Source organism: Ursus americanus, chromosome 3, assembly GCF_024610735.1.
Source record: "Ursus americanus isolate L20-20 chromosome 3, mUrsAme1.1.p, whole genome shotgun sequence".
Classification (NCBI taxonomy): Eukaryota; Metazoa; Chordata; class Mammalia; order Carnivora; family Ursidae; genus Ursus; species Ursus americanus.
The window spans coordinates 73,525,693-73,544,138 of NC_142129.1; the positions used below are offsets into that span (position 1 = coordinate 73,525,693).

Sequence of the window (18,446 nt, forward strand, 5' to 3'; positions counted from 1 at the left end):
TTCTGTACAGCTCCCGTATTTTCTATGAACCCAAGGTAATTTCAGCACCACTGCCCATATCTGTTATTTTTTTTTAATAGTTAACACACAGTGTTACATTAGTTTCAGGTGTGCAATATAATGATTTAGCTTCTCTATACGTTATGCTATGCTCACCACAAATTCAACTACCATCCCTTAACATACAAGGCTATTATAATATCATTGACTGGGTTCCTTATGCTATACCTTTTTTTCTCGTGACATATTCATTCCCTAACTGGAAGCCTGTCTCTCCCACTCCCCTTCGCCCCTTTTGCTCACCCCCCTCTGGCGACCATCAGTTTGTTCTCTGGTTTATAAGTCTGATTCTGCTCTTTGTTTATTCATTTATATTTTTAGGTTCCACGTGAGTGAAATCATATGGCATTTGTCTTTTTCCGTCTGACTTATTCCAGTTAGCTTAATATCCTCTAGGTCTGTCCATGTTGTCGCAAATGCCTACATGTGTTATTGATTGCCACAGTCACACTGCATAACAACCAACCAGTAAGCCCCAGTGACATACAATAATAAACGTTCATATTTGCCCACAAATCTGTGGGTCAGCCAGGCAGTTCTGCTGAGCTGGGTTGGACATAGCAGATCTCAGCTGGGCTCACACATGGGTGCAGTGGACTGCAAGCTAGTTGGCTGGAGCCCACACAGCTTGTCTCCATCTGTGCCTTGTCCTCCAGCTAGCTAGCAGGGCTGTGCTAGTGGCATTGATCGAAGGCACACAAGGCCCCCTGAGTCATAGGCTTAGAACTGGCAACAGTCACTTCCACCATATCCTGTTAGCCAAAGCAAGTCACAGGCCAACCGGATTCAAAGGCGAGGAAAACAAATTCCACTTCTTAATGGAGGAGCTGCCAAGTCACATTGCTAGAAGGCGAGGAGAGAGAAACAGATGAAAAATGGGGCCATTTTACAATGTATTACACTGACGTGAACTGTATGAAGACACTTGTTTGTTTTGTTATCTTTTAACTTCTCTTTCTCATTGTTTGAGGCACTGCTCTGTGGTTGTAGAACTGCCAGCTGTGTAGCATTATAATCCTAACTCTGCACATGCTTCGTCTGTGTTTTTGCAGGGTATTCTCAGCTATCGTCTTTGGTGCCATGGCGGTGGGGCAGGTCAGTTCATTTGCTCCTGACTATGCCAAAGCCAAAGTATCAGCAGCCCACATCATCATGATCATTGAAAAAACCCCTCTGATTGACAGCTACAGCACAGGAGGCCTCCAGCCGGTGAGTTTGATGTTTTGATGATAAGATATATTCCTAACTGATGAGTGGAAGCATTCTAAGAGGAAATTTATTAAAATCTGTGGGTTTTTAAAAAATTTTTCTGGTAATAAAAAGAAACTTTCTAGATCATGAGGTCATTTTAATAAATGCTAATCATGTATGTTAACATCCAGTATTTTTGTATAACAAGGCTACAAGGAGATAGATATACTGCCCCGTTTATAAGCAAATCCTGTTTATCAGGTTTTATTATATGTAAGTCACTGTATTTTTGGAGAACATATCTGAGTTAATATATTTGTATTAATACATGGAAAAAAACACTGACTCTTTCAGATCTTATTTATTGCGTTCTGGCAGTTACAAATGCAGCCTAATTGTAATACAAGTTCACTGTCTTCTGATGCCTAGTGGTAGAGAGGGGTTCTCTGTACAGTGAGTTTTCAGGATTGCAATAATCATCTTTTTGTTACTGTTCTGATCTTAGAATACACTGGAAGGAAATGTGACATTTAATGAAGTCGTGTTCAACTATCCCACTCGACCAGACATCTCCGTGCTTCAGGGGCTGAGCCTTGAGGTGAAGAAGGGCCAGACGCTGGCACTGGTGGGCAGCAGCGGCTGTGGGAAGAGCACGGTGGTCCAGCTCCTTGAGCGGTTCTATGACCCCTTGGCTGGAACAGTGGTGAGCACACTTTCTTACCTCCTCATTTTAACTTTTTCATCATTCTAAATGCCTGGATGTATTTAATTCTTGAGTGTAAGCCACAGGTTTTCTAACCTTTAAACAACTGTCTTACTTAAAGTCTGACGTCCTACATAACAGGCTCCAAGCTGTGTCTGCTTTCCCAGGCAACTTCTTCAGCCTTCTCTCAAACTGCCCCTCCACCGTCCTTGGCGAGCAGCCTTTTTATCTCCCATCTCCCTTCCCTTGGCTAGGTTTCCACTTAACATGAGAAGATCTAGCAAAAATTTAAGTAGACAGAAAGATAGAGGAGGGAAGAGGTGCTAAGAGAGACAGTAAGGTGGGAGCCAAGGATGAGGAATGTTTCAAGAAAGAGAAGGTAGTCAGCAATGACAGATGCTGCGGACAGTTAAGAAGATGAAGGCTGAAAAGACATGATAAGATTTGGCAATGAATGGGCTACTTGTGACATTTGAAAGTATTCTAAGTGAAGTGGGGTGGTGATGGGAAAGAGTTTAGCATGGCTGAGGCACGGCGGAAGGGGAAGCGGAGACTGAGTGCAGACTCTCTAGAAGATCAAAGGTGGAAGAAAGACTATTAAGAACAGCAGTGTGAGCAGGGGGCAGAGTCCGGGGGAGAGAGGTTCAGGAGGGGGAATCTGGAGCATTTTTATGGCTGAGGACGAGGTAAAACCATTGAGAGAGCGTATTGAAACACCTTCTAAGAAAGAAAAAGTGAGATCAACAAATTTGGGGAGCAGATGAAGAATATGGAGGGATTCCCTTTTCTTTCATGAACTAAAAGAATAAACGAGGGTCACATTTATTTGTTCAACGTTCAGCAAACATTTACTGAGTGCGTGTCAGGGACTCTCTTAGGTCCTGAGGATGAGATAGGAGTCATGAAGGGAGTAGTGAAATTTTAAATGACTACAAGGGAGACTAGGAAAAGAATCAAATTAGGAAGGAATAGAAGAAATTTTTACTATATAGGTATTTAGTTATTGGTTGTACTCAGAGGAGCTATTAAAAATATTTAACGACAAGGGTGCCTGGATGGCTGAGTCGGTTAAATGTCCTGACTCTTGATTTCGGTGCAGGTCATAATCTCAGGGTCATGAGATGGAGGCCTACATCAGGCTCCATGCTGGGCGTGGAGCCTGCTTAAGATTCTCTCTCTTTTTCTCCCTCTGCCCCTCCCCTACCCCCTTTTCTACAAAAAAATTAACTACTAGAATGTTATGGCACTGACCAAACAGAATGGACACCTGTTCCATAGTCATATTGAAGCCCCAGCTGCATATGGGCCCCACTTGCATTAATGAAAATAGAGCTTTCAACCTGTAGTCCAGGGCTCTTTTTAAATTCAGTCACAGTCATAAATATTTTTTTATTGTATTCTACTCAGTCTGTTTCTTAACAGCTACATAAGCTGTGTCACTTATTTTTACTTTCTTGTTTTATATTTTCTGTGAATTCTGATTTTATGCTTCAATTTTACTGTTAAAGTTTGAACAGAGGACTCTAAAGGAAGAGACAAAGGAAGCAAATACAGAAGGAAATGTTAGCTCTCAGACTCTGATTACGGCCCTTAACAGATGTGGAGTAAGCAGTGTATTAAATGTTGAGCTCTAATGAGTTATAGGTTATGATGTCTGCACTCAAAGACTTCACTTGAAGAGATGGGGCATATACTTACATCAGTTATGTAAAGGAAGATAGGCCTAGAGCTGGCTCTTAAGGGATAAGTAGAGCTGGTTGCCTGAGGGTGACAGAGTGAGCAGTCAAGATGTCATTTGTTGCAAGACACAAAATGAGGTAACTGGGTGGTGGACATTAAGGAGGGCACGTGATGTAATGAAGCTGATAAATCACTGACCTCTACCTCTGAAGCCAGTAATACATTATATGTTAATTGAATTTAAATTTTAAAAAAATAAATATTTTTTAAACATAAAAAGAAATAAAAACCTAAAAGAAAATAAATTTGAAGTGGAAAAAAAAGAGTGAATGTGAGCTGTGGTTGATAGTTGATTTGCTCCCAATGTCCATATAGCCTATTTTGGCTGAAATAGCAGATTTAATGAGAGCTGTGATTCTTAAACTTTTAAATTACAACCCTTTAGGAAGAGAAAAAAAAAGAAGTCATGTTCTCCTCACTGCACTCGTAGTCACGTGTGTTAGTTTAGCACTGCTACTAAAGAGAATCAGCCTGTGCCTTCCAGATTTTGCACAGTGCCTCTCACTGGCAGAGCCACAGTTACTTCCAGAACTGGAAGGGAGTCTGGGAAATAGTCTTTAGCCTTCCACTCCCTTCATATATGGAAGGGTAGACAAAGAAGAATATGGAAATGAATGCTGAATGCACAAGGCAATAACCATCTCGAGACAACACTGAAAACGCTAGGAAAACAACGTGTCCTTGTCTATTGTAGGCACGCTGTTATCTGCTCCCGTACATTTGTGCTAGGGCTTTGAAGTACTGCCAAGTGGTCACAGCAGCCAGAATTCTTAGCGGAAGTGTCTTCAAGAGGCATGAATAAATGTGCCAAGTTTTGTTTATGAGTATCAATTAGTAACCCTTAACCCAGTGAGTAGGTGATGAGTAATGAGTTCTCATCGCCGTGTAAGAATGAGTGTGGATCTGAGCATGATCACTCATGAGAACTGAAGAAAGGTGAGACCGTGAGGTCGGGAAGTCCTCATGACCCTCCGTGGGCCTTGAAGGATGCTTCGAGACATAGTGACCGGTGCTGTGGTTCTCCCACTGATGTGTATCAGAATGGCTTACGGAACGACTGAAGAGCAGCCACCCTGGCTCACTCGAGTCCCTCAGGGTCTGGCCTATTAATTTTGCAATTTTCCCAGATGATTCTGATGCCAGCCATTGTTTGAGACCCCCTGAGCTGATACATTTGAAAGGTGTAGGTTAAATTGTGCAGAGTCTTGAAAAATGAAGCTAGTGAGTTATACAGAGGGGGCATTCCAACTTTTGTGGGGCCTGCCGGTTATACATTTTTAGGGACTCCACTTAAAAAAATACAAAATTATGAATGCAAAATTAGGTACAAAAGTGAATATTTACCTTTAGTAAAACAAATCATAACAAAATATTGAAACTTTAAAGATTGGGGTCCCTTTTCTCATTTATTTGAGTGAGAGAGAGAGATAGTGCACAAGAGAGAACACGAGCAGGGGGAGAGGGAGAAGGAGACTCCTGCTGAGCAGGGACGCCCCCACCCCCCGACTGGGGGCTCGATCCCAGGACCCAGGATCATGACCTGAGCTGAAGGCAGACGCTTAACTGACTGAGCCACCCAGGCGCTCCTCAGCTCCCTTTCCTCTTGAGGCTGCTACATGAATACTCACCTGGACGAGCTTCCTGGCTGCAGCCTGGCCTCCCTCCCCTGCAAAACACAGCTCAGCGGCCTGCAGTGACCTGCAGCTCAGGACCCTGGAAGCCGAACGTCATTACCTTCACCGTTAAACCGCCTCTGGTCTGAGTCTTCCCCATTTCCTGTCTCCCCTCTCCGGTCTATCACACGCACCATCGTCAGAAGCCTGTTGTCATAGTCCGGGTATTACCCAGTGGGCACCTGAGCTAACACGGGGCATTCCTCTATGAGGGGAGGACAGAGATTAGCTTTTAATTCTAAGGTACTTGTGTTACCAAAACCCAACCTATAGTGTATAAATTCAGTCCTACCTCCCCGAGTTACTGTGTGATCTTGTGCAAATTACTTAACTTTGCTCATTTTTTTTTAATCTGTAAAATGGAGATTAAAACCACACCTGCCCTCCTGGGTCATTCAGTCAGTTAAGCATCTGACTCTTGGTTTTGGCTCAGGTCAGGATCTCATGGGTCATGAGATTAAGCCCCAGGGTCACTCAGCACAGAGTCTGCTTGGGTTTCTCTCCCTCTGCCCCTTCACCCACTCACCGCACACACTCTCTTTCTAAAATAAATAAATAAATCTAAAAAAAAAAAAAAAAAACAACCGAAACCCAGCTACCTCACTAGGGTTGTTGTGAAGATTAAACAAGAGAATGCATGAGACATGCTTATCACCTGACCTATAATATAGTCAGTGCTCAATGATTTATCTGTAATCATGATTTCAGAGTAAATACATATAGGAGAATAATACATATTTAACATTTGATTGTGCTAAGGAAGGCAGCAGTGTATTTAACAATTTAGAACAGAGATAAGTAGTCACTTAACCTGGTTTTACCTTATTATTACCAAGGTGTTTACTTTCTTGGTTAAGCTGTATTTAGGCCAGTATCTTTTGAACAGTGTTCGCTGATTTCCCAAAGTTCCCTGGTCTTCCCTCAGACCATCACCCATGCCTCAGCCAGAGAACCTCTGCACTGGTCTCTTTTACATTTGGGTTTCTAAGCATGTTTTCTCTACAGAAAGGATGCTTCAGCTAACCCAGGCTTAAAGTATTTGCAATTCCGGTGTATCATGTGGGGATGAGGAGAGCCAAGAGTATTACTGTATTCAGCGTGATGGAGAAACTCATTAAAACTTGATGGGATCATTCAAATATGTCTAATTATATTAGTTAGGCAGTGTCTGTTTTCCTCCCAGGAGTATAAGCTTGGAGAAAATTAAGCTACTCCTTTCCTGAAATTTCCATTTCTCAAGTACAGTGTTCCATCTCACAAGATCTGCTGTTTTGCCACATTCTTGTATGGTTTTTACTGCCACTCTCCACCCTCTACTTCCCACCTTCACTGAACACTGTAGGGAAGCCTAGAACATAGATGCTGAAATAGTCTCCATGGCAACTGGGCTTGGTACTAATAAGGTCATGACTGTGTTTCCTATCCCTGTACTTGCCAACTTCACAAACAGAAGCCATGTTCCTGCAGCAAAAATTGTACCTTACCCCTAGCCAGCTGTCTCCCAGGGGCACCCAGCCAGGCACATGGGATCCAGCGAGTATATACAGCACAGTAGACACTCACCAGCACTATGGGAAAAGCCTGAAGCTGAGTCATTTGCTTCTTCAGAGGGGATGAGTAGCTCTCTCACTTGAATACCAGAGTTCTCTTGTGAAGTAGATCTTTTGGGCAGACGTGTGTGCATCAGAGCAAGGCTGGAAGGAACACTCCCCAGGCTCCTCCGGGGTAACCCAGGGAGCCAGGCCACTAGAGAAGAGGCAGCTTCTTCCCCCTACTCCTTTGGCCCAACATTGTAGATGTCTGTCCATCATTTTGTCCACCCAGCCTGCGTCCATCCACTGTAGTTTCCATTACAGTGATACAGTTACCAATCTCTGATAGTCTTGGAGCACATACCCAGTGCCCAGCACTGTGCTGAGTGCGGTCTAGACATGACCTCATGCAGTCCTCAGTTCTATGAGTTTAGGAATTATTATCGTAATTCCCATTTTACCCACAAAGAAACTGTCGAGAAATTAATTCATTTTCCCAAGATCAGCAACTACTTAGAGATACAGCAGCCACCTTCCCACACTTACTTCTTTTCCATTTAACTGCTGCATCCCATTCTTCCAAAACCTGATTCTTAGAAACCTGACCCGCAAACCTATTATGTGCTTGCAGTAGTTACTGATTTCCAGCCTAATCTCAGCTACTTTTCTTGCAAAAAACTGATATGTAAGAATAAGGACGCCGGCAAATTTCGTGGTATAAAACAGCACAAACTTATTATCTTACAAATTCTGGAAGTCAGATGGCTAGAATGGATTTCACCAGGCTAACATCAAAGTGTCACTAGTGCTGTGTTCCTTCTGCAGGCTCTAGGGGACCATTTTCTTCTTCTAGCTCCTGGCCCTTTCCTCAATGCATGTATCAGAAACCAGGGTTAAACAGAAGGAGCGTGACAGTTCGTCAGAGCATACAACTATGACCTTGTTCAGTTAACTTTGACAATCCAAACTCAACAGAACAACAACAAAAATGTTGCCCTATAGTTACTTGGCAATATTAGCGTATGAAATAACGATACTGATTTTGCTAAATTAAAAATGACCTGGTCCTTGAACTTACCTATGAACTCTCGTTTGCAGCTAATTGATGGCGTAGAGATAAAGCACCTGAATGTCCAATGGCTCCGAGCCCACCTGGGCATTGTGTCCCAGGAGCCCATCCTGTTCGACTGCAGCATTGCTGAGAACATTGCTTATGGAGACAACAGCCGGGTCGTGTCCCAGGAAGAGATCGTGCGGGCGGCCAAAGAGGCCAACATACACCCCTTCATCGAGACACTCCCTGATGTAAGTCTTTCTCTAAATTAGGAGCCCAAGAGCCTGTGGCAGCCTCCCTGGCCCGCACTTTGATTTCTAAAGGGCTGGGTTTCCAAAGGTGAAGAGAAGTGAACAACCAAAATACACACCTGTATACAACATCTTGCCACACTTCCTATCCCCATTTGATACTGTGTTTGCCTGATCACCGGACTGGCTCTCTCTGTGAGCAAGCCTGACCGAAAAGTGTGTATTTGGAGGAAGCCTTTCCCTCTGAGCCTAAGTACAGCGCCCACAGAAGCAGGCACAGCCTCTTCACCCCCATTTCTCTTCTGACCTTCCTTCTGCTTCCTTGCTGCTCTCCGCCAAGCTGCAAACCTACCTCTGTGGAGTTGGGCCCAGCCAGGGAACTGAACCCATGTCCGAAAGAAGGCTCTCCTTGAATAGAACGGAGCCCTTAGAGCGACTGTGGTATTATGTAATCTCTCATCATTGCACATTTCCTGGCCCCCAAGTTCTGCTTATAGGGCTGATTCTTGAAAGCTTCTTTGGGGCTCCCTGAGCTGTTGTCCATGGATGCCCTCTGAATTCTTCCTGGGAATTTAGATAAAAGGAACCTCTTGCCCTCTCTTAAGCCCCTTAGATACTGCATTTTGAAGTCACCTGGACCTGGCTTGTCTATACCCCCTCCCATTATCACTGGTTAGTTTTTTTATAATAAGGAAGCACCCCTCAAAAATAAAGCTCAGTAACCTCTAACCAGCAGGGAAGGCAGTTTCCTTATGTGGAAGGATGGCAATACCAGCTGGCCCCAACCCTTTCCCAAACTTCCTTTCCTTGAGACTCTTGTTCCGATAACTGCTGACACCACATCATAGACCCCAGGAGGAGGAATTGTCCCTCTCCCCTCCATTTAACTTTCTTGCCCAGCTGTGGATAATCAGTCTTTCCCAAGGCTAGAAAACTTGAAAGATACAGCTTCAATCCCCTTTACTAATGATCTCAAAGTATGGGCATGAACCATTAGAACCTGCTGGATGAAAAATGTTGAAGGTAGAGTCTAGCAATCTGTTTTAATAGCCCAGATACCGGGCTACAGTTTGAGCACCACTGGGCTAGGGGTTAACAAAGACAAACACAGAGAGTACATATTACTAGCTTATTAAACATACCTTGCCCCTCTGGCATTCATTTGTCTGTCACAGGGACCCAGCCTTTCTGGGCTCCCGGTCTTGAGCCCTGTTTTCTGCCCAAGGACCCACTTCTTAACCTGAGCAATTCCTACTAGGATTTAGCTCACCCTGCAGGAGGCTAGTCTGGTTACTGACCTCCTTCAGGGTCACAGCCCTGCCTTTACCTGCTGCAGCAGGATCATACGGTCTCAGTGCAGCCTGGGAACCCCTGCCCTCCCATGGAACACACAGTGCTCCTGCCTCCTGAGGCACCGGCAGCCTGGGGTGGACCTCCCCTGGGGTCCTCAGTGGAGATCTCAGTCTGAGTGCCATTGAACTAGGGAGACAAGAGAGAGCCAATAAAAATAGGCGGTCCTATATAGAACATGAATTTTTAAGTGAAACTCTGGTTGTCAGAATCAGAACATGAATTTTTAAGTGAAACTCTGGTTGTCAGAATCAGAGCCCATGGTTTGACTAAAATTCCAGCCCGGCAAGGGGCTGAAAATTATGATAGTCTTGTTTTCTAGGTTACACATGCTGTCACATCTTGTTCCTGCTCTCCCCTACATAGCCTTTTAACTCTTGTTTCTATCATCCTATTGAGTAGTTAATGACAGTTACCTACTGTGGGATTCAGTATGAGAGGAACTTTGGAAGAACTCTAAAATCAAAAAATTAAAAAGAAGGTTTTAGCTTTTAAAGTTAGATATCAAGATGGAATTCCTTGGCATCCATTAAAATTTTTGAAGTGTTAGAGAGACCAGAAGGCTCCCTAGAATCCCCCCCCCCCCCGCAAAAAGTCTCCCTTCCTGACTTTAATGCAGAGAGCACCACCTGCTGGTTATAAGTAAACTAAGCTTCATTTATTACATAGACCGTATAAGTCACATTTCCTTCCTCAAACCAAACTTTGTCCCAAATATAATGAAACCAGAAGACTGAAAGAGACTAACATTGTAACAGTATTCTTCCTCATAAAGATATTGACTTGTTACACTAAAACATATATTCTCAGACCCAAATGTCTATTATCTTTTCGAAAAAAAAATTTTTTAAGATTTTTATTGATTTAAGATAGAGTGAGAGAGAGAGAGGGTGTATGTGAGAGCACAAGCAGGAGCAGAGGCAGAGGGAAAGGGACAAGCAGACTCCCCACTGAGCAGGGAGCCCGACATGGGGCTCTATCCCAGGACCCTGGGATCGTGACCTAAGCTGAAGGCAGATGCTTAACAGACTGAGCCCCCCCCCACCATGTCTATTTTCAAGAAGAGATGTCAAACCTGCCATCTAGAGCTACATTTTTGATATTTAATCCTCTATGAGACCATTCTTAGCTTCTGAACCAAGACTTTTTTTGTGTGTTTATGGAAGTGGTCATCCTATTTTCTGTGAGCAAACTCTTTTTTAGGAATATCAGTTTTGTGTTTCATAATAACAAAACCCTATTCACAGAAATATAACACCAGAGTAGGAGACAAAGGAACCCAGCTCTCTGGGGGCCAGAAGCAGCGCATTGCCATAGCTCGCGCCCTTGTTCGACAGCCTCATATTTTGCTTTTGGATGAAGCTACATCAGCTCTGGATACAGAGAGTGAAAAGGTAAGAATTTAAATTGGATCCATCACCCTTGAATTGGTTGTCCTTAAATGCTTCTGTCTTCCACGGTAGAGAACAAAATTCAGCCCAGATTTGTTGATTGTTACTTACATCAGCTTTCCACAGAATGTGGTCACTTTCTGTAGCGGTTATTCAAGAGAACTAAGACAAAATAGGGGAAATTAGTCTTAGAGCACTCAGGCTCCAAAAAACAGCCCCGGATCAGTCTGTATGGACCAAAGACGCTGTGTTCAGGAGGCCACTCCCCCATTTCTACCATTGGCATGTCCTCGGCAACTACATAAAGAAGTGGGAGGTTCATACACTATAAAAGCTGACTCTACCTTAAGACAAATATTAGTAATCATCCTCAGTTTGAGAAAAAGTTGACTATTCAGGTACCTGAAAGACAAATTAATTCTGAGATATCCCCTATCTTTACTAAAATCCCAAAATTCAAGGCGGCTGTGTTCAGCCTGTGCTCAGTCTCCCTGGATTTGCTACAGAGCTGGACTGGGGGCAACCCCGAAGGATGTCGTGTGGGTGAGCACACCAGTAAATGCCTTCCCGATTGCACAGACTGTATTTATTGCCGTAACTTCAAGAAAAAATAACTCCTGCCTCAGAACTAATCCAGACTAGGATTCCCTTATCTTCCAATACGACAAATTCCTCGCTTGGTCAATTCTGTGCTATTTCACTGATACCGTCATTAAAGAAGGACCCATTGTTGGAAGCTTGTGAGCCTTATGATGGAGGAGGAAAGGAGAGGACTGTTTTTATCAGAATTAACTTATGTGGTTATTGATCAGGTTGTCCAAGAAGCTCTGGACAAAGCCAGAGAGGGCCGCACCTGCATCGTGATCGCTCACCGCCTGTCCACCATCCAGAACGCAGACTTCATAGTGGTGTTTCAGAACGGCAAGGTCAAGGAGCATGGCACCCATCAACAGTTGCTGGCTCAGAAAGGCATCTATTTTTCCATGGTCAGTGTCCAGGCTGGAGCAAAGCGCTAGTGAACTGTGACCATAGGAGCTGTTAAATATTTTCTAATATTTGTGTTAAAACATGGCATTTAATCAAAATTAAAAGTGAGTGCTTACTGGAAAAACCCTGTAGAATTACCTGTTTAACATTTCCTGTCGCAACCAACGATTATTCCACCACGTTCAGAGTCTTCAGATTTTATAATTAAAGGAACCAAAAGAAACACTATCAAATGGAATAAAATGCTGGTGTTAACTGCATTCTAAAACTTACAGAATAATTCAAAGTAGATTTTGTTAATAAAATTGTATAGTTTTTGTTTATATTTTCTTATTTGTAACTTACTGCCTTGCTGAAAGATTATAGGAGAGGCAAAAAGTACTGAATGTTTGCATAAAGTGCTATAATAAAACTAAACTTTTATATGACCACAGTCATCTTGTCTAAAATGCTTGTACGCACATCATCTCCCATTTGGAATATTAAAGATTATTTCTGCATTTGAAAAAAAGAAAGGCTTCTTTAAAAACTTCCATTAATTTTTGTGAGAAGCATTAAATAGTATAAATAATTCCCATGGTACGTGTCTTTTCACAGTGGGTCCTCTGGAACCACCAGTCTTCATTCTTTGTGGATGTGATCCTGCTGGTTCTTGTGTTTTTACATTATGATAGCTCTCACACCAACCACACACATCAGTACAGAATTCTAGGGGCCGGGGTGGGTGGGGCACAGGATGTGCAGTTGTGAAGTGTATAATCTGACATTCAAATATTTTGCCTTGCTCTTATAAAGGGCTCTTACAGGATTTTAATATTCCTGCACTTTAAAAAATATAAAACTCTTTTTCTGTTTTGACAATGAATTACTTTTCACAGTAATTGGTCTCTTCCAAAGCTGATCCTTCTGGTGGTGGAGACATATGCAAGCATAATGAAAAAAGAAAATACCCTGAAGAATGATACTCTGACTACAAAAGAAAAAAAAAAAAAAACTACGAACAAGATTGAAAGACACAAGCTGGGAGTAGTATTTGCAATATTTATTGTAAACAATTGATATCCTTATTATCTAAAGAATTTTAAAAGGAAAAAAATGCTATCACCTCCAAAGAAAAATGGGCAAAAGAATGATTAGATAATTCCCAGAGAAGAAATACATTGGAGGAAAAAAAAGGAGTGCACAATCTCTGAAATGAAAGAAATGTAAATTAAAAGAAAATACCCTGGAAGAGTAATAGCAGCCTCATGGTGAAATAAGATGTCCCTTGTTTTTGTCGTCCCCCCTCAACAACAATAATTTCGCATCCATCAACAGACAGAAGTGCCTCTGTGGGAGCTGTGGGATCCAGCACCATAAGCCAAGGGTCCTGAGAAAAGTCACACCCTGTGTGTTGGGTAATAGGCATCCAGACTTTGGTCCTGGCTATGGACCCTGCAGTGGCCTGTGACCTGGCTCCAGGCCCTCTCAACCATAGTGCTAGAAAACACTGTGTTAGACCATCATCCATGGATGAGAGAACCTTTGTAGAAGTCCAGGAGTCCAGAGGAGAAGTTCCAGCAAATAAATAAATAAATAAATAAATAAATAAATAAATAAATAAATAAAAGCAAAAAATGCTAGTTTGAATGCATTGGAGGGGGAAAGAGGAATAGCTTGACTTGATGTGTACAACTCCTCTCCCAAGGAAATAGCTTGGGGGCCAAGAGAGCTCTTAGCCCCTAACTTCTCTTGTGGAGGCCTCAACACAGCTGAGGGCCCAAAAGCGATCTTATCCCCTAACTTCTCTTGTGGAGGGAGGTGAAAGCATGAATGAGTACCTGACTTCCCCGGCTGTGCAGAATGCTGCCAAAGAGATTTATTTTCCTCATCCAGAGTACTGAATCTTAACTTGCATGACTTCAGGGTGGGGGGGAGAAACTGGGACAGCAGCAGATAGGACTCTCAGAGGGCATTGAAGAGATATGGATTCTACCAACTGTGTCATGAACTCTATCAAGAAACTGAGCTGCAAGCCACAGGGAACACCTTGCCTGCAGATCCTGCCAACTGGCCCTTGGAGTACCTCAGTGCTCAGTGTTCTTCACACACACACACACATAGCCCCTGGCCTGTCCTGTGGCTGGTTCTTTGTACGAGTTCCCAGAGGTGGTGGCAAGAATGAGACTTGGCAGACAGCTAGTGAGCACACACAGAAGGCAGGCCCGATTCTGTGGGCCAAGGAAGGGCCACAAACTTGAATTTTACTGCTACCTTTGGTAAAACAAAAGGAAGGGAGTCACTCTACATGGCCTGGTGTGGAGTCAAGAGAAGGCACATAAGCTTAAGAACTCTGTCAATAAAGGGAGCAAGAAGTGGGGATCAGCTGTATTCACAGAGGGTCTGATGAAACCTTCAAGTTACCAGCAGAGCCGATGGAAGATATTTCTCTCCTGAAGCCAGTGAATAAAAACTGGAGGTAACTGCTACTTCACAGGGGCAGACAGGAATGCAAAACTTCACAGAACATGAAAAAAATCAAGGAAGTATGACACCATCAATGGATCCCAGTAATTTTCCAGTAACTGACTCCACAACATGGAGCTTTGTGATTTATCTGGAAAAGAATTCAAAATAGCTGTTTTAAGGAAACTAGATGAACTTCAAGATAACATGGAAAGAGAATTCAGCAAAACCAGGAAAAAAATACATGAGCAAAATGAGAAGTTTAACAAAGAGAAAATTGAAAAAAAGAAATGAACAGAAATTCTGGACCTGAAGAATACAATGAATGAAATGAAAAATGTAGTAGAGATCATTAGCAGAAGAATAGATCAGTCAGAACAAAGAGTCTGTGAGACAGACGACAACAACTTTGAGATAATCCAGTCAGAGGAGAACAGTGAAAAAAGAATGGAAAAGAGTGGGGAAAGCCTATGTGATCCATGGAATACCATCAAGAGAACCAGTTTCTGAATTATTGGAGTTCCAGAAGGAGAAGAGAAGAAGAGGCGGTAGAAAACATATTTAAAGAAGTAATGGCTGAGAACATCCCAAGCCTGGGAAGAAATTGGGTATTCAAGTTCGTAAAGCTCATGGGTCACCACATTAAATCAATTTAGATCCCCTTCAAAACACATTACAATAAAACTATCAAAAATTAAAGACAAAGACTCTTAAAAATAGCAAGAGAAAAAATAAAAGCTTATAAGGGGCCCCTATATGCTATCATTGGGTTTCTCAGCAGGAACCTTGTAGGCCAGGAGAGAGCAGGCTGATATGTTCCAAGTGCGGGGAAAAAAAAAATCCTTGCCAACCAAGAATACACTGTCTGGCAAAGTTCTTCAGAAAAGTAGTAGAGAGATTTTTCCCAAACAAAAGCTGTGGGAATTCATCACCACTAGAATTCCTCATAAAAAGTGCTGAAAGGAGTTTTTCAAGCTGAAATAAAATGATACTAATTAGTAACATGAGAACATATAAAAATAAACGACATACTGGGATAACTACGTGGTCAAATACATAACACATAATATATTATTATAATGTGGTGTGTTAACTGCTTAACACTAATATAAAGGTTAAAGGATAATAGTGTTAAAAATAACTACATAGCTATAATAATTTGTTAATGAGTACAGAATATAAAGGAGGTAATTTGTGACACCAAAAACATAAAAAGGGGAGTAAAAAGTTAGTGTTTTTGTATGTTAGTTTCTGTATGTTTTGTAAAATACACTATTATACCGGTAAGATGTTTTATGTTAGCCTCATGGTAACCATAAGGCAAAAACCTACAGTAAATTCACAAAAGATAAAAAGAAGGGATTCAAAACCTACTACTATGGAAAATCATCAATTCACACAGGAAGGCAGCAAGAAAGGAAGAAAAAAACCAAGGAAACGACAAAAGAGCCAGAAACAATAAGATAGTATTGTAGGTCCTCTCTATGAATAATCACTCAGTGTAAATTGATTTAATTCTTTAATCCAAAAGAATAGAGTGGCTGGATGGATAACAAATCAAGACCAAACTATATGCTGCCTATAAGAGACTCACTTCAGCTTTAAGGATACACATAGACTAAAAGTGAAGGGATAGAAAAAGATATTCCATGCAAGTAGAAAGAAGGGGTACCTTGTCCGTATATCAGACAAAATGGACTCTAAACAAAAATGGTAACAAAAGCAAAGAAGGTCATTATATAATGATAAAGGGGTCAGTTCATTAAAAAGATATGATAATTATAAATATGTTTGCATCCAACAACAGAGCATCTAATTTATTAAGCAAAATACTAAGAGATCTGAAGGGAGAAATAGACAACAATACAATAATAGGAGGAGATGTCAGACATACTAGAGGACATTAGGACCCCACTTTCAATAGTGGATAGATCAAGCAGACAGAAAATCAATGAAGAAATGTTCGACTTGGACTATACTTTAAACCAAATGGGTTGACAGATATGTAGAATCATTCCATCCAATAACAATAACATATACATTCTTCTTAAGCACACATGGAACATTCTCCAGGCTAGGTCATGTGATAGGTCACAGGTCATTGCAAATTTAAGAAGATTGGAATCACACCAAGTATCTTTTCTGACTACAATAATATGAAACTTGAAATCAGTAACAGGAGCAAAGCTGGAAAATTCACAATAATGTGGAAATTAAACAACATGCTCCTCAACAACTATTGAGTTAAAGAAGAAATCAAAGTGGAAATCAAAAATATCTTGAAAGAAGCAAAAAAAAAAAAATCTTCAAATAAACGAAAATGGAAACACTACAAACCAAAACCTCTGAGATGCAGCCAAGGTAGTTCTAAGAGGGAAATTTATGGATATAAATACTAATATTAAGGAAGATCTAGAATAACACAATTTTATACCTGAAGGAACTAGAAGAAGGAGAAGAAGCTAAGCCCAAAGTTAGCAACAGGAAGGAAACAACAAAGATCAGAGCAGAAATAAATGAAATAGAGACCAGAAAAACAATAGAAGAGATCAATGAAACTAAGAGTTGTTTTTTTGAAAAGATAAAAAAAAAATGACAAAACTTTAGTCAGATTAAGAAAAACAGAAGATTCCAATAAAATCAGAAATGAAAGAGGAGACACTACAACTGATACCACAGAAATACAAAGGTTTATGAGAGATTACTAGGAAGAGATTACATGCCAACAGATTGGATAACCTAGAATAAATGGATAAATTCCTAGAAACATACACCCTACCAAGACTGAATTGTGGAAATAGAAAATCTGAATAGACCAATATATAAGGAGATTGAATCACTAATTGAAAACCAGCTAAGAAAAGCCCAGGACCAGATGGTTTCACTGGTGAATTCTATGTTAAAGAAGAATTAGCACTGGGGGCGCCTGGGTGGCACAGCGGTTAAGCGTCTGCCTTCGGCTTAGGGTGTGATCCTGGCGTTATGGGATCGAGCCCCACATAAGGCTCCTCTGCTATGAGCCTGCTTCTTCCTCTCCCACTCCCCCTGCTTGTGTTCCCTCTCTCGCTGGCTGTCTCTATCTCTGTCGAATAAATAAATAAAAGCTTAAAAAAAAAAAGAAGAAGAATTAGCACTATTCCTTCTCAAACTCTTCAAAAAATTTAAGAGGAGGAAACACTTCAAAACTCATTTTACCAGGCCAGCATTGCCCTGATACCAAAGCCAGATAAGAATACTGCAAGACAGGGACGACTAGGTGACTCAGTCAGTTAAGTGTCTGCCTTCAGCTTAAGTCATGGTCCCAGAGTCCTGAGATCGAGTTCCGCATCGGGATCCTTGCTCAGCAGGGAGACTGCATCTCCCTCTGCCTGCCTCTCCCCCTACTTGTGCTCCCCTGCTCTCTTTCTGACAAAAAAATAAATAAAATCTTAAAAACATATACTACAAGATATTCAAAACTAATACAACAGTGTACATTAATTATACTGGAATTCATTAATAAAATTGAATGAATAAATGAGTGAATGAATGAAAAAAACACTACAAGAAAAAACTACACACCAATATCCCTAATGAATACAGATGCAAAATTTCTCAATAAAATACTAGCAAACCGAATTCAAAAGCACATCATACGGCTCACACACCACGATCTAGTGGGATTTGTCCCTGGGATGCAAAAATGGTTCAACATATGCAAATGAATAAATGTGGTGCACCAAATTAATAGAATGAGGGATAAAATTTATGTGATCCTCTTCATACATGAAGAAAAAACATTTGACAAAATACAATATATTTTCATGATAAAATTCTCAACAAATCGTGTATAGAGGAATATAATAAAAGCCATGTATGATAAGCCCACAGCTAACATCATACCCAATGGTGAAAGATTGAAAGTTTTTCCTCTAAGATCAGGAATACCATAAGGGTTAACTCTTACCACTCCTATTCAATATACTACTGAAGTCCTAGCCAGAGTAACCAGGCAAGAAAAAGAAATAAAATTGCAAAGGAAGAAGTAAAATTGTCTTGGTTTGTAAATAATGGGATTTTATATAAATAT

General features: G+C 41.3%; 1 protein-coding gene across 1 annotated transcript in view; it reads left to right on the forward strand.

Annotated features, from left to right (window-relative positions):
- Window positions 1–12,369, forward strand: part of ABCB1 (ATP binding cassette subfamily B member 1) — a 97,255-nt gene extending 84,886 nt beyond the window's left edge. Inside the window, exons 24-28 of the mRNA XM_045793339.2 lie at window positions 1,113–1,269; window positions 1,757–1,954; window positions 7,998–8,204; window positions 10,802–10,948; window positions 11,758–12,369. Of these exons, the coding sequence (XP_045649295.2) occupies window positions 1,113–1,269; window positions 1,757–1,954; window positions 7,998–8,204; window positions 10,802–10,948; window positions 11,758–11,961 (913 nt within the window). The 3' untranslated portion in view covers window positions 11,962–12,369. The remainder of the gene's footprint in view (window positions 1–1,112; window positions 1,270–1,756; window positions 1,955–7,997; window positions 8,205–10,801; window positions 10,949–11,757) is intronic.
- The last annotated feature ends 6,077 nt before the right edge of the window (window positions 12,370–18,446 follow it).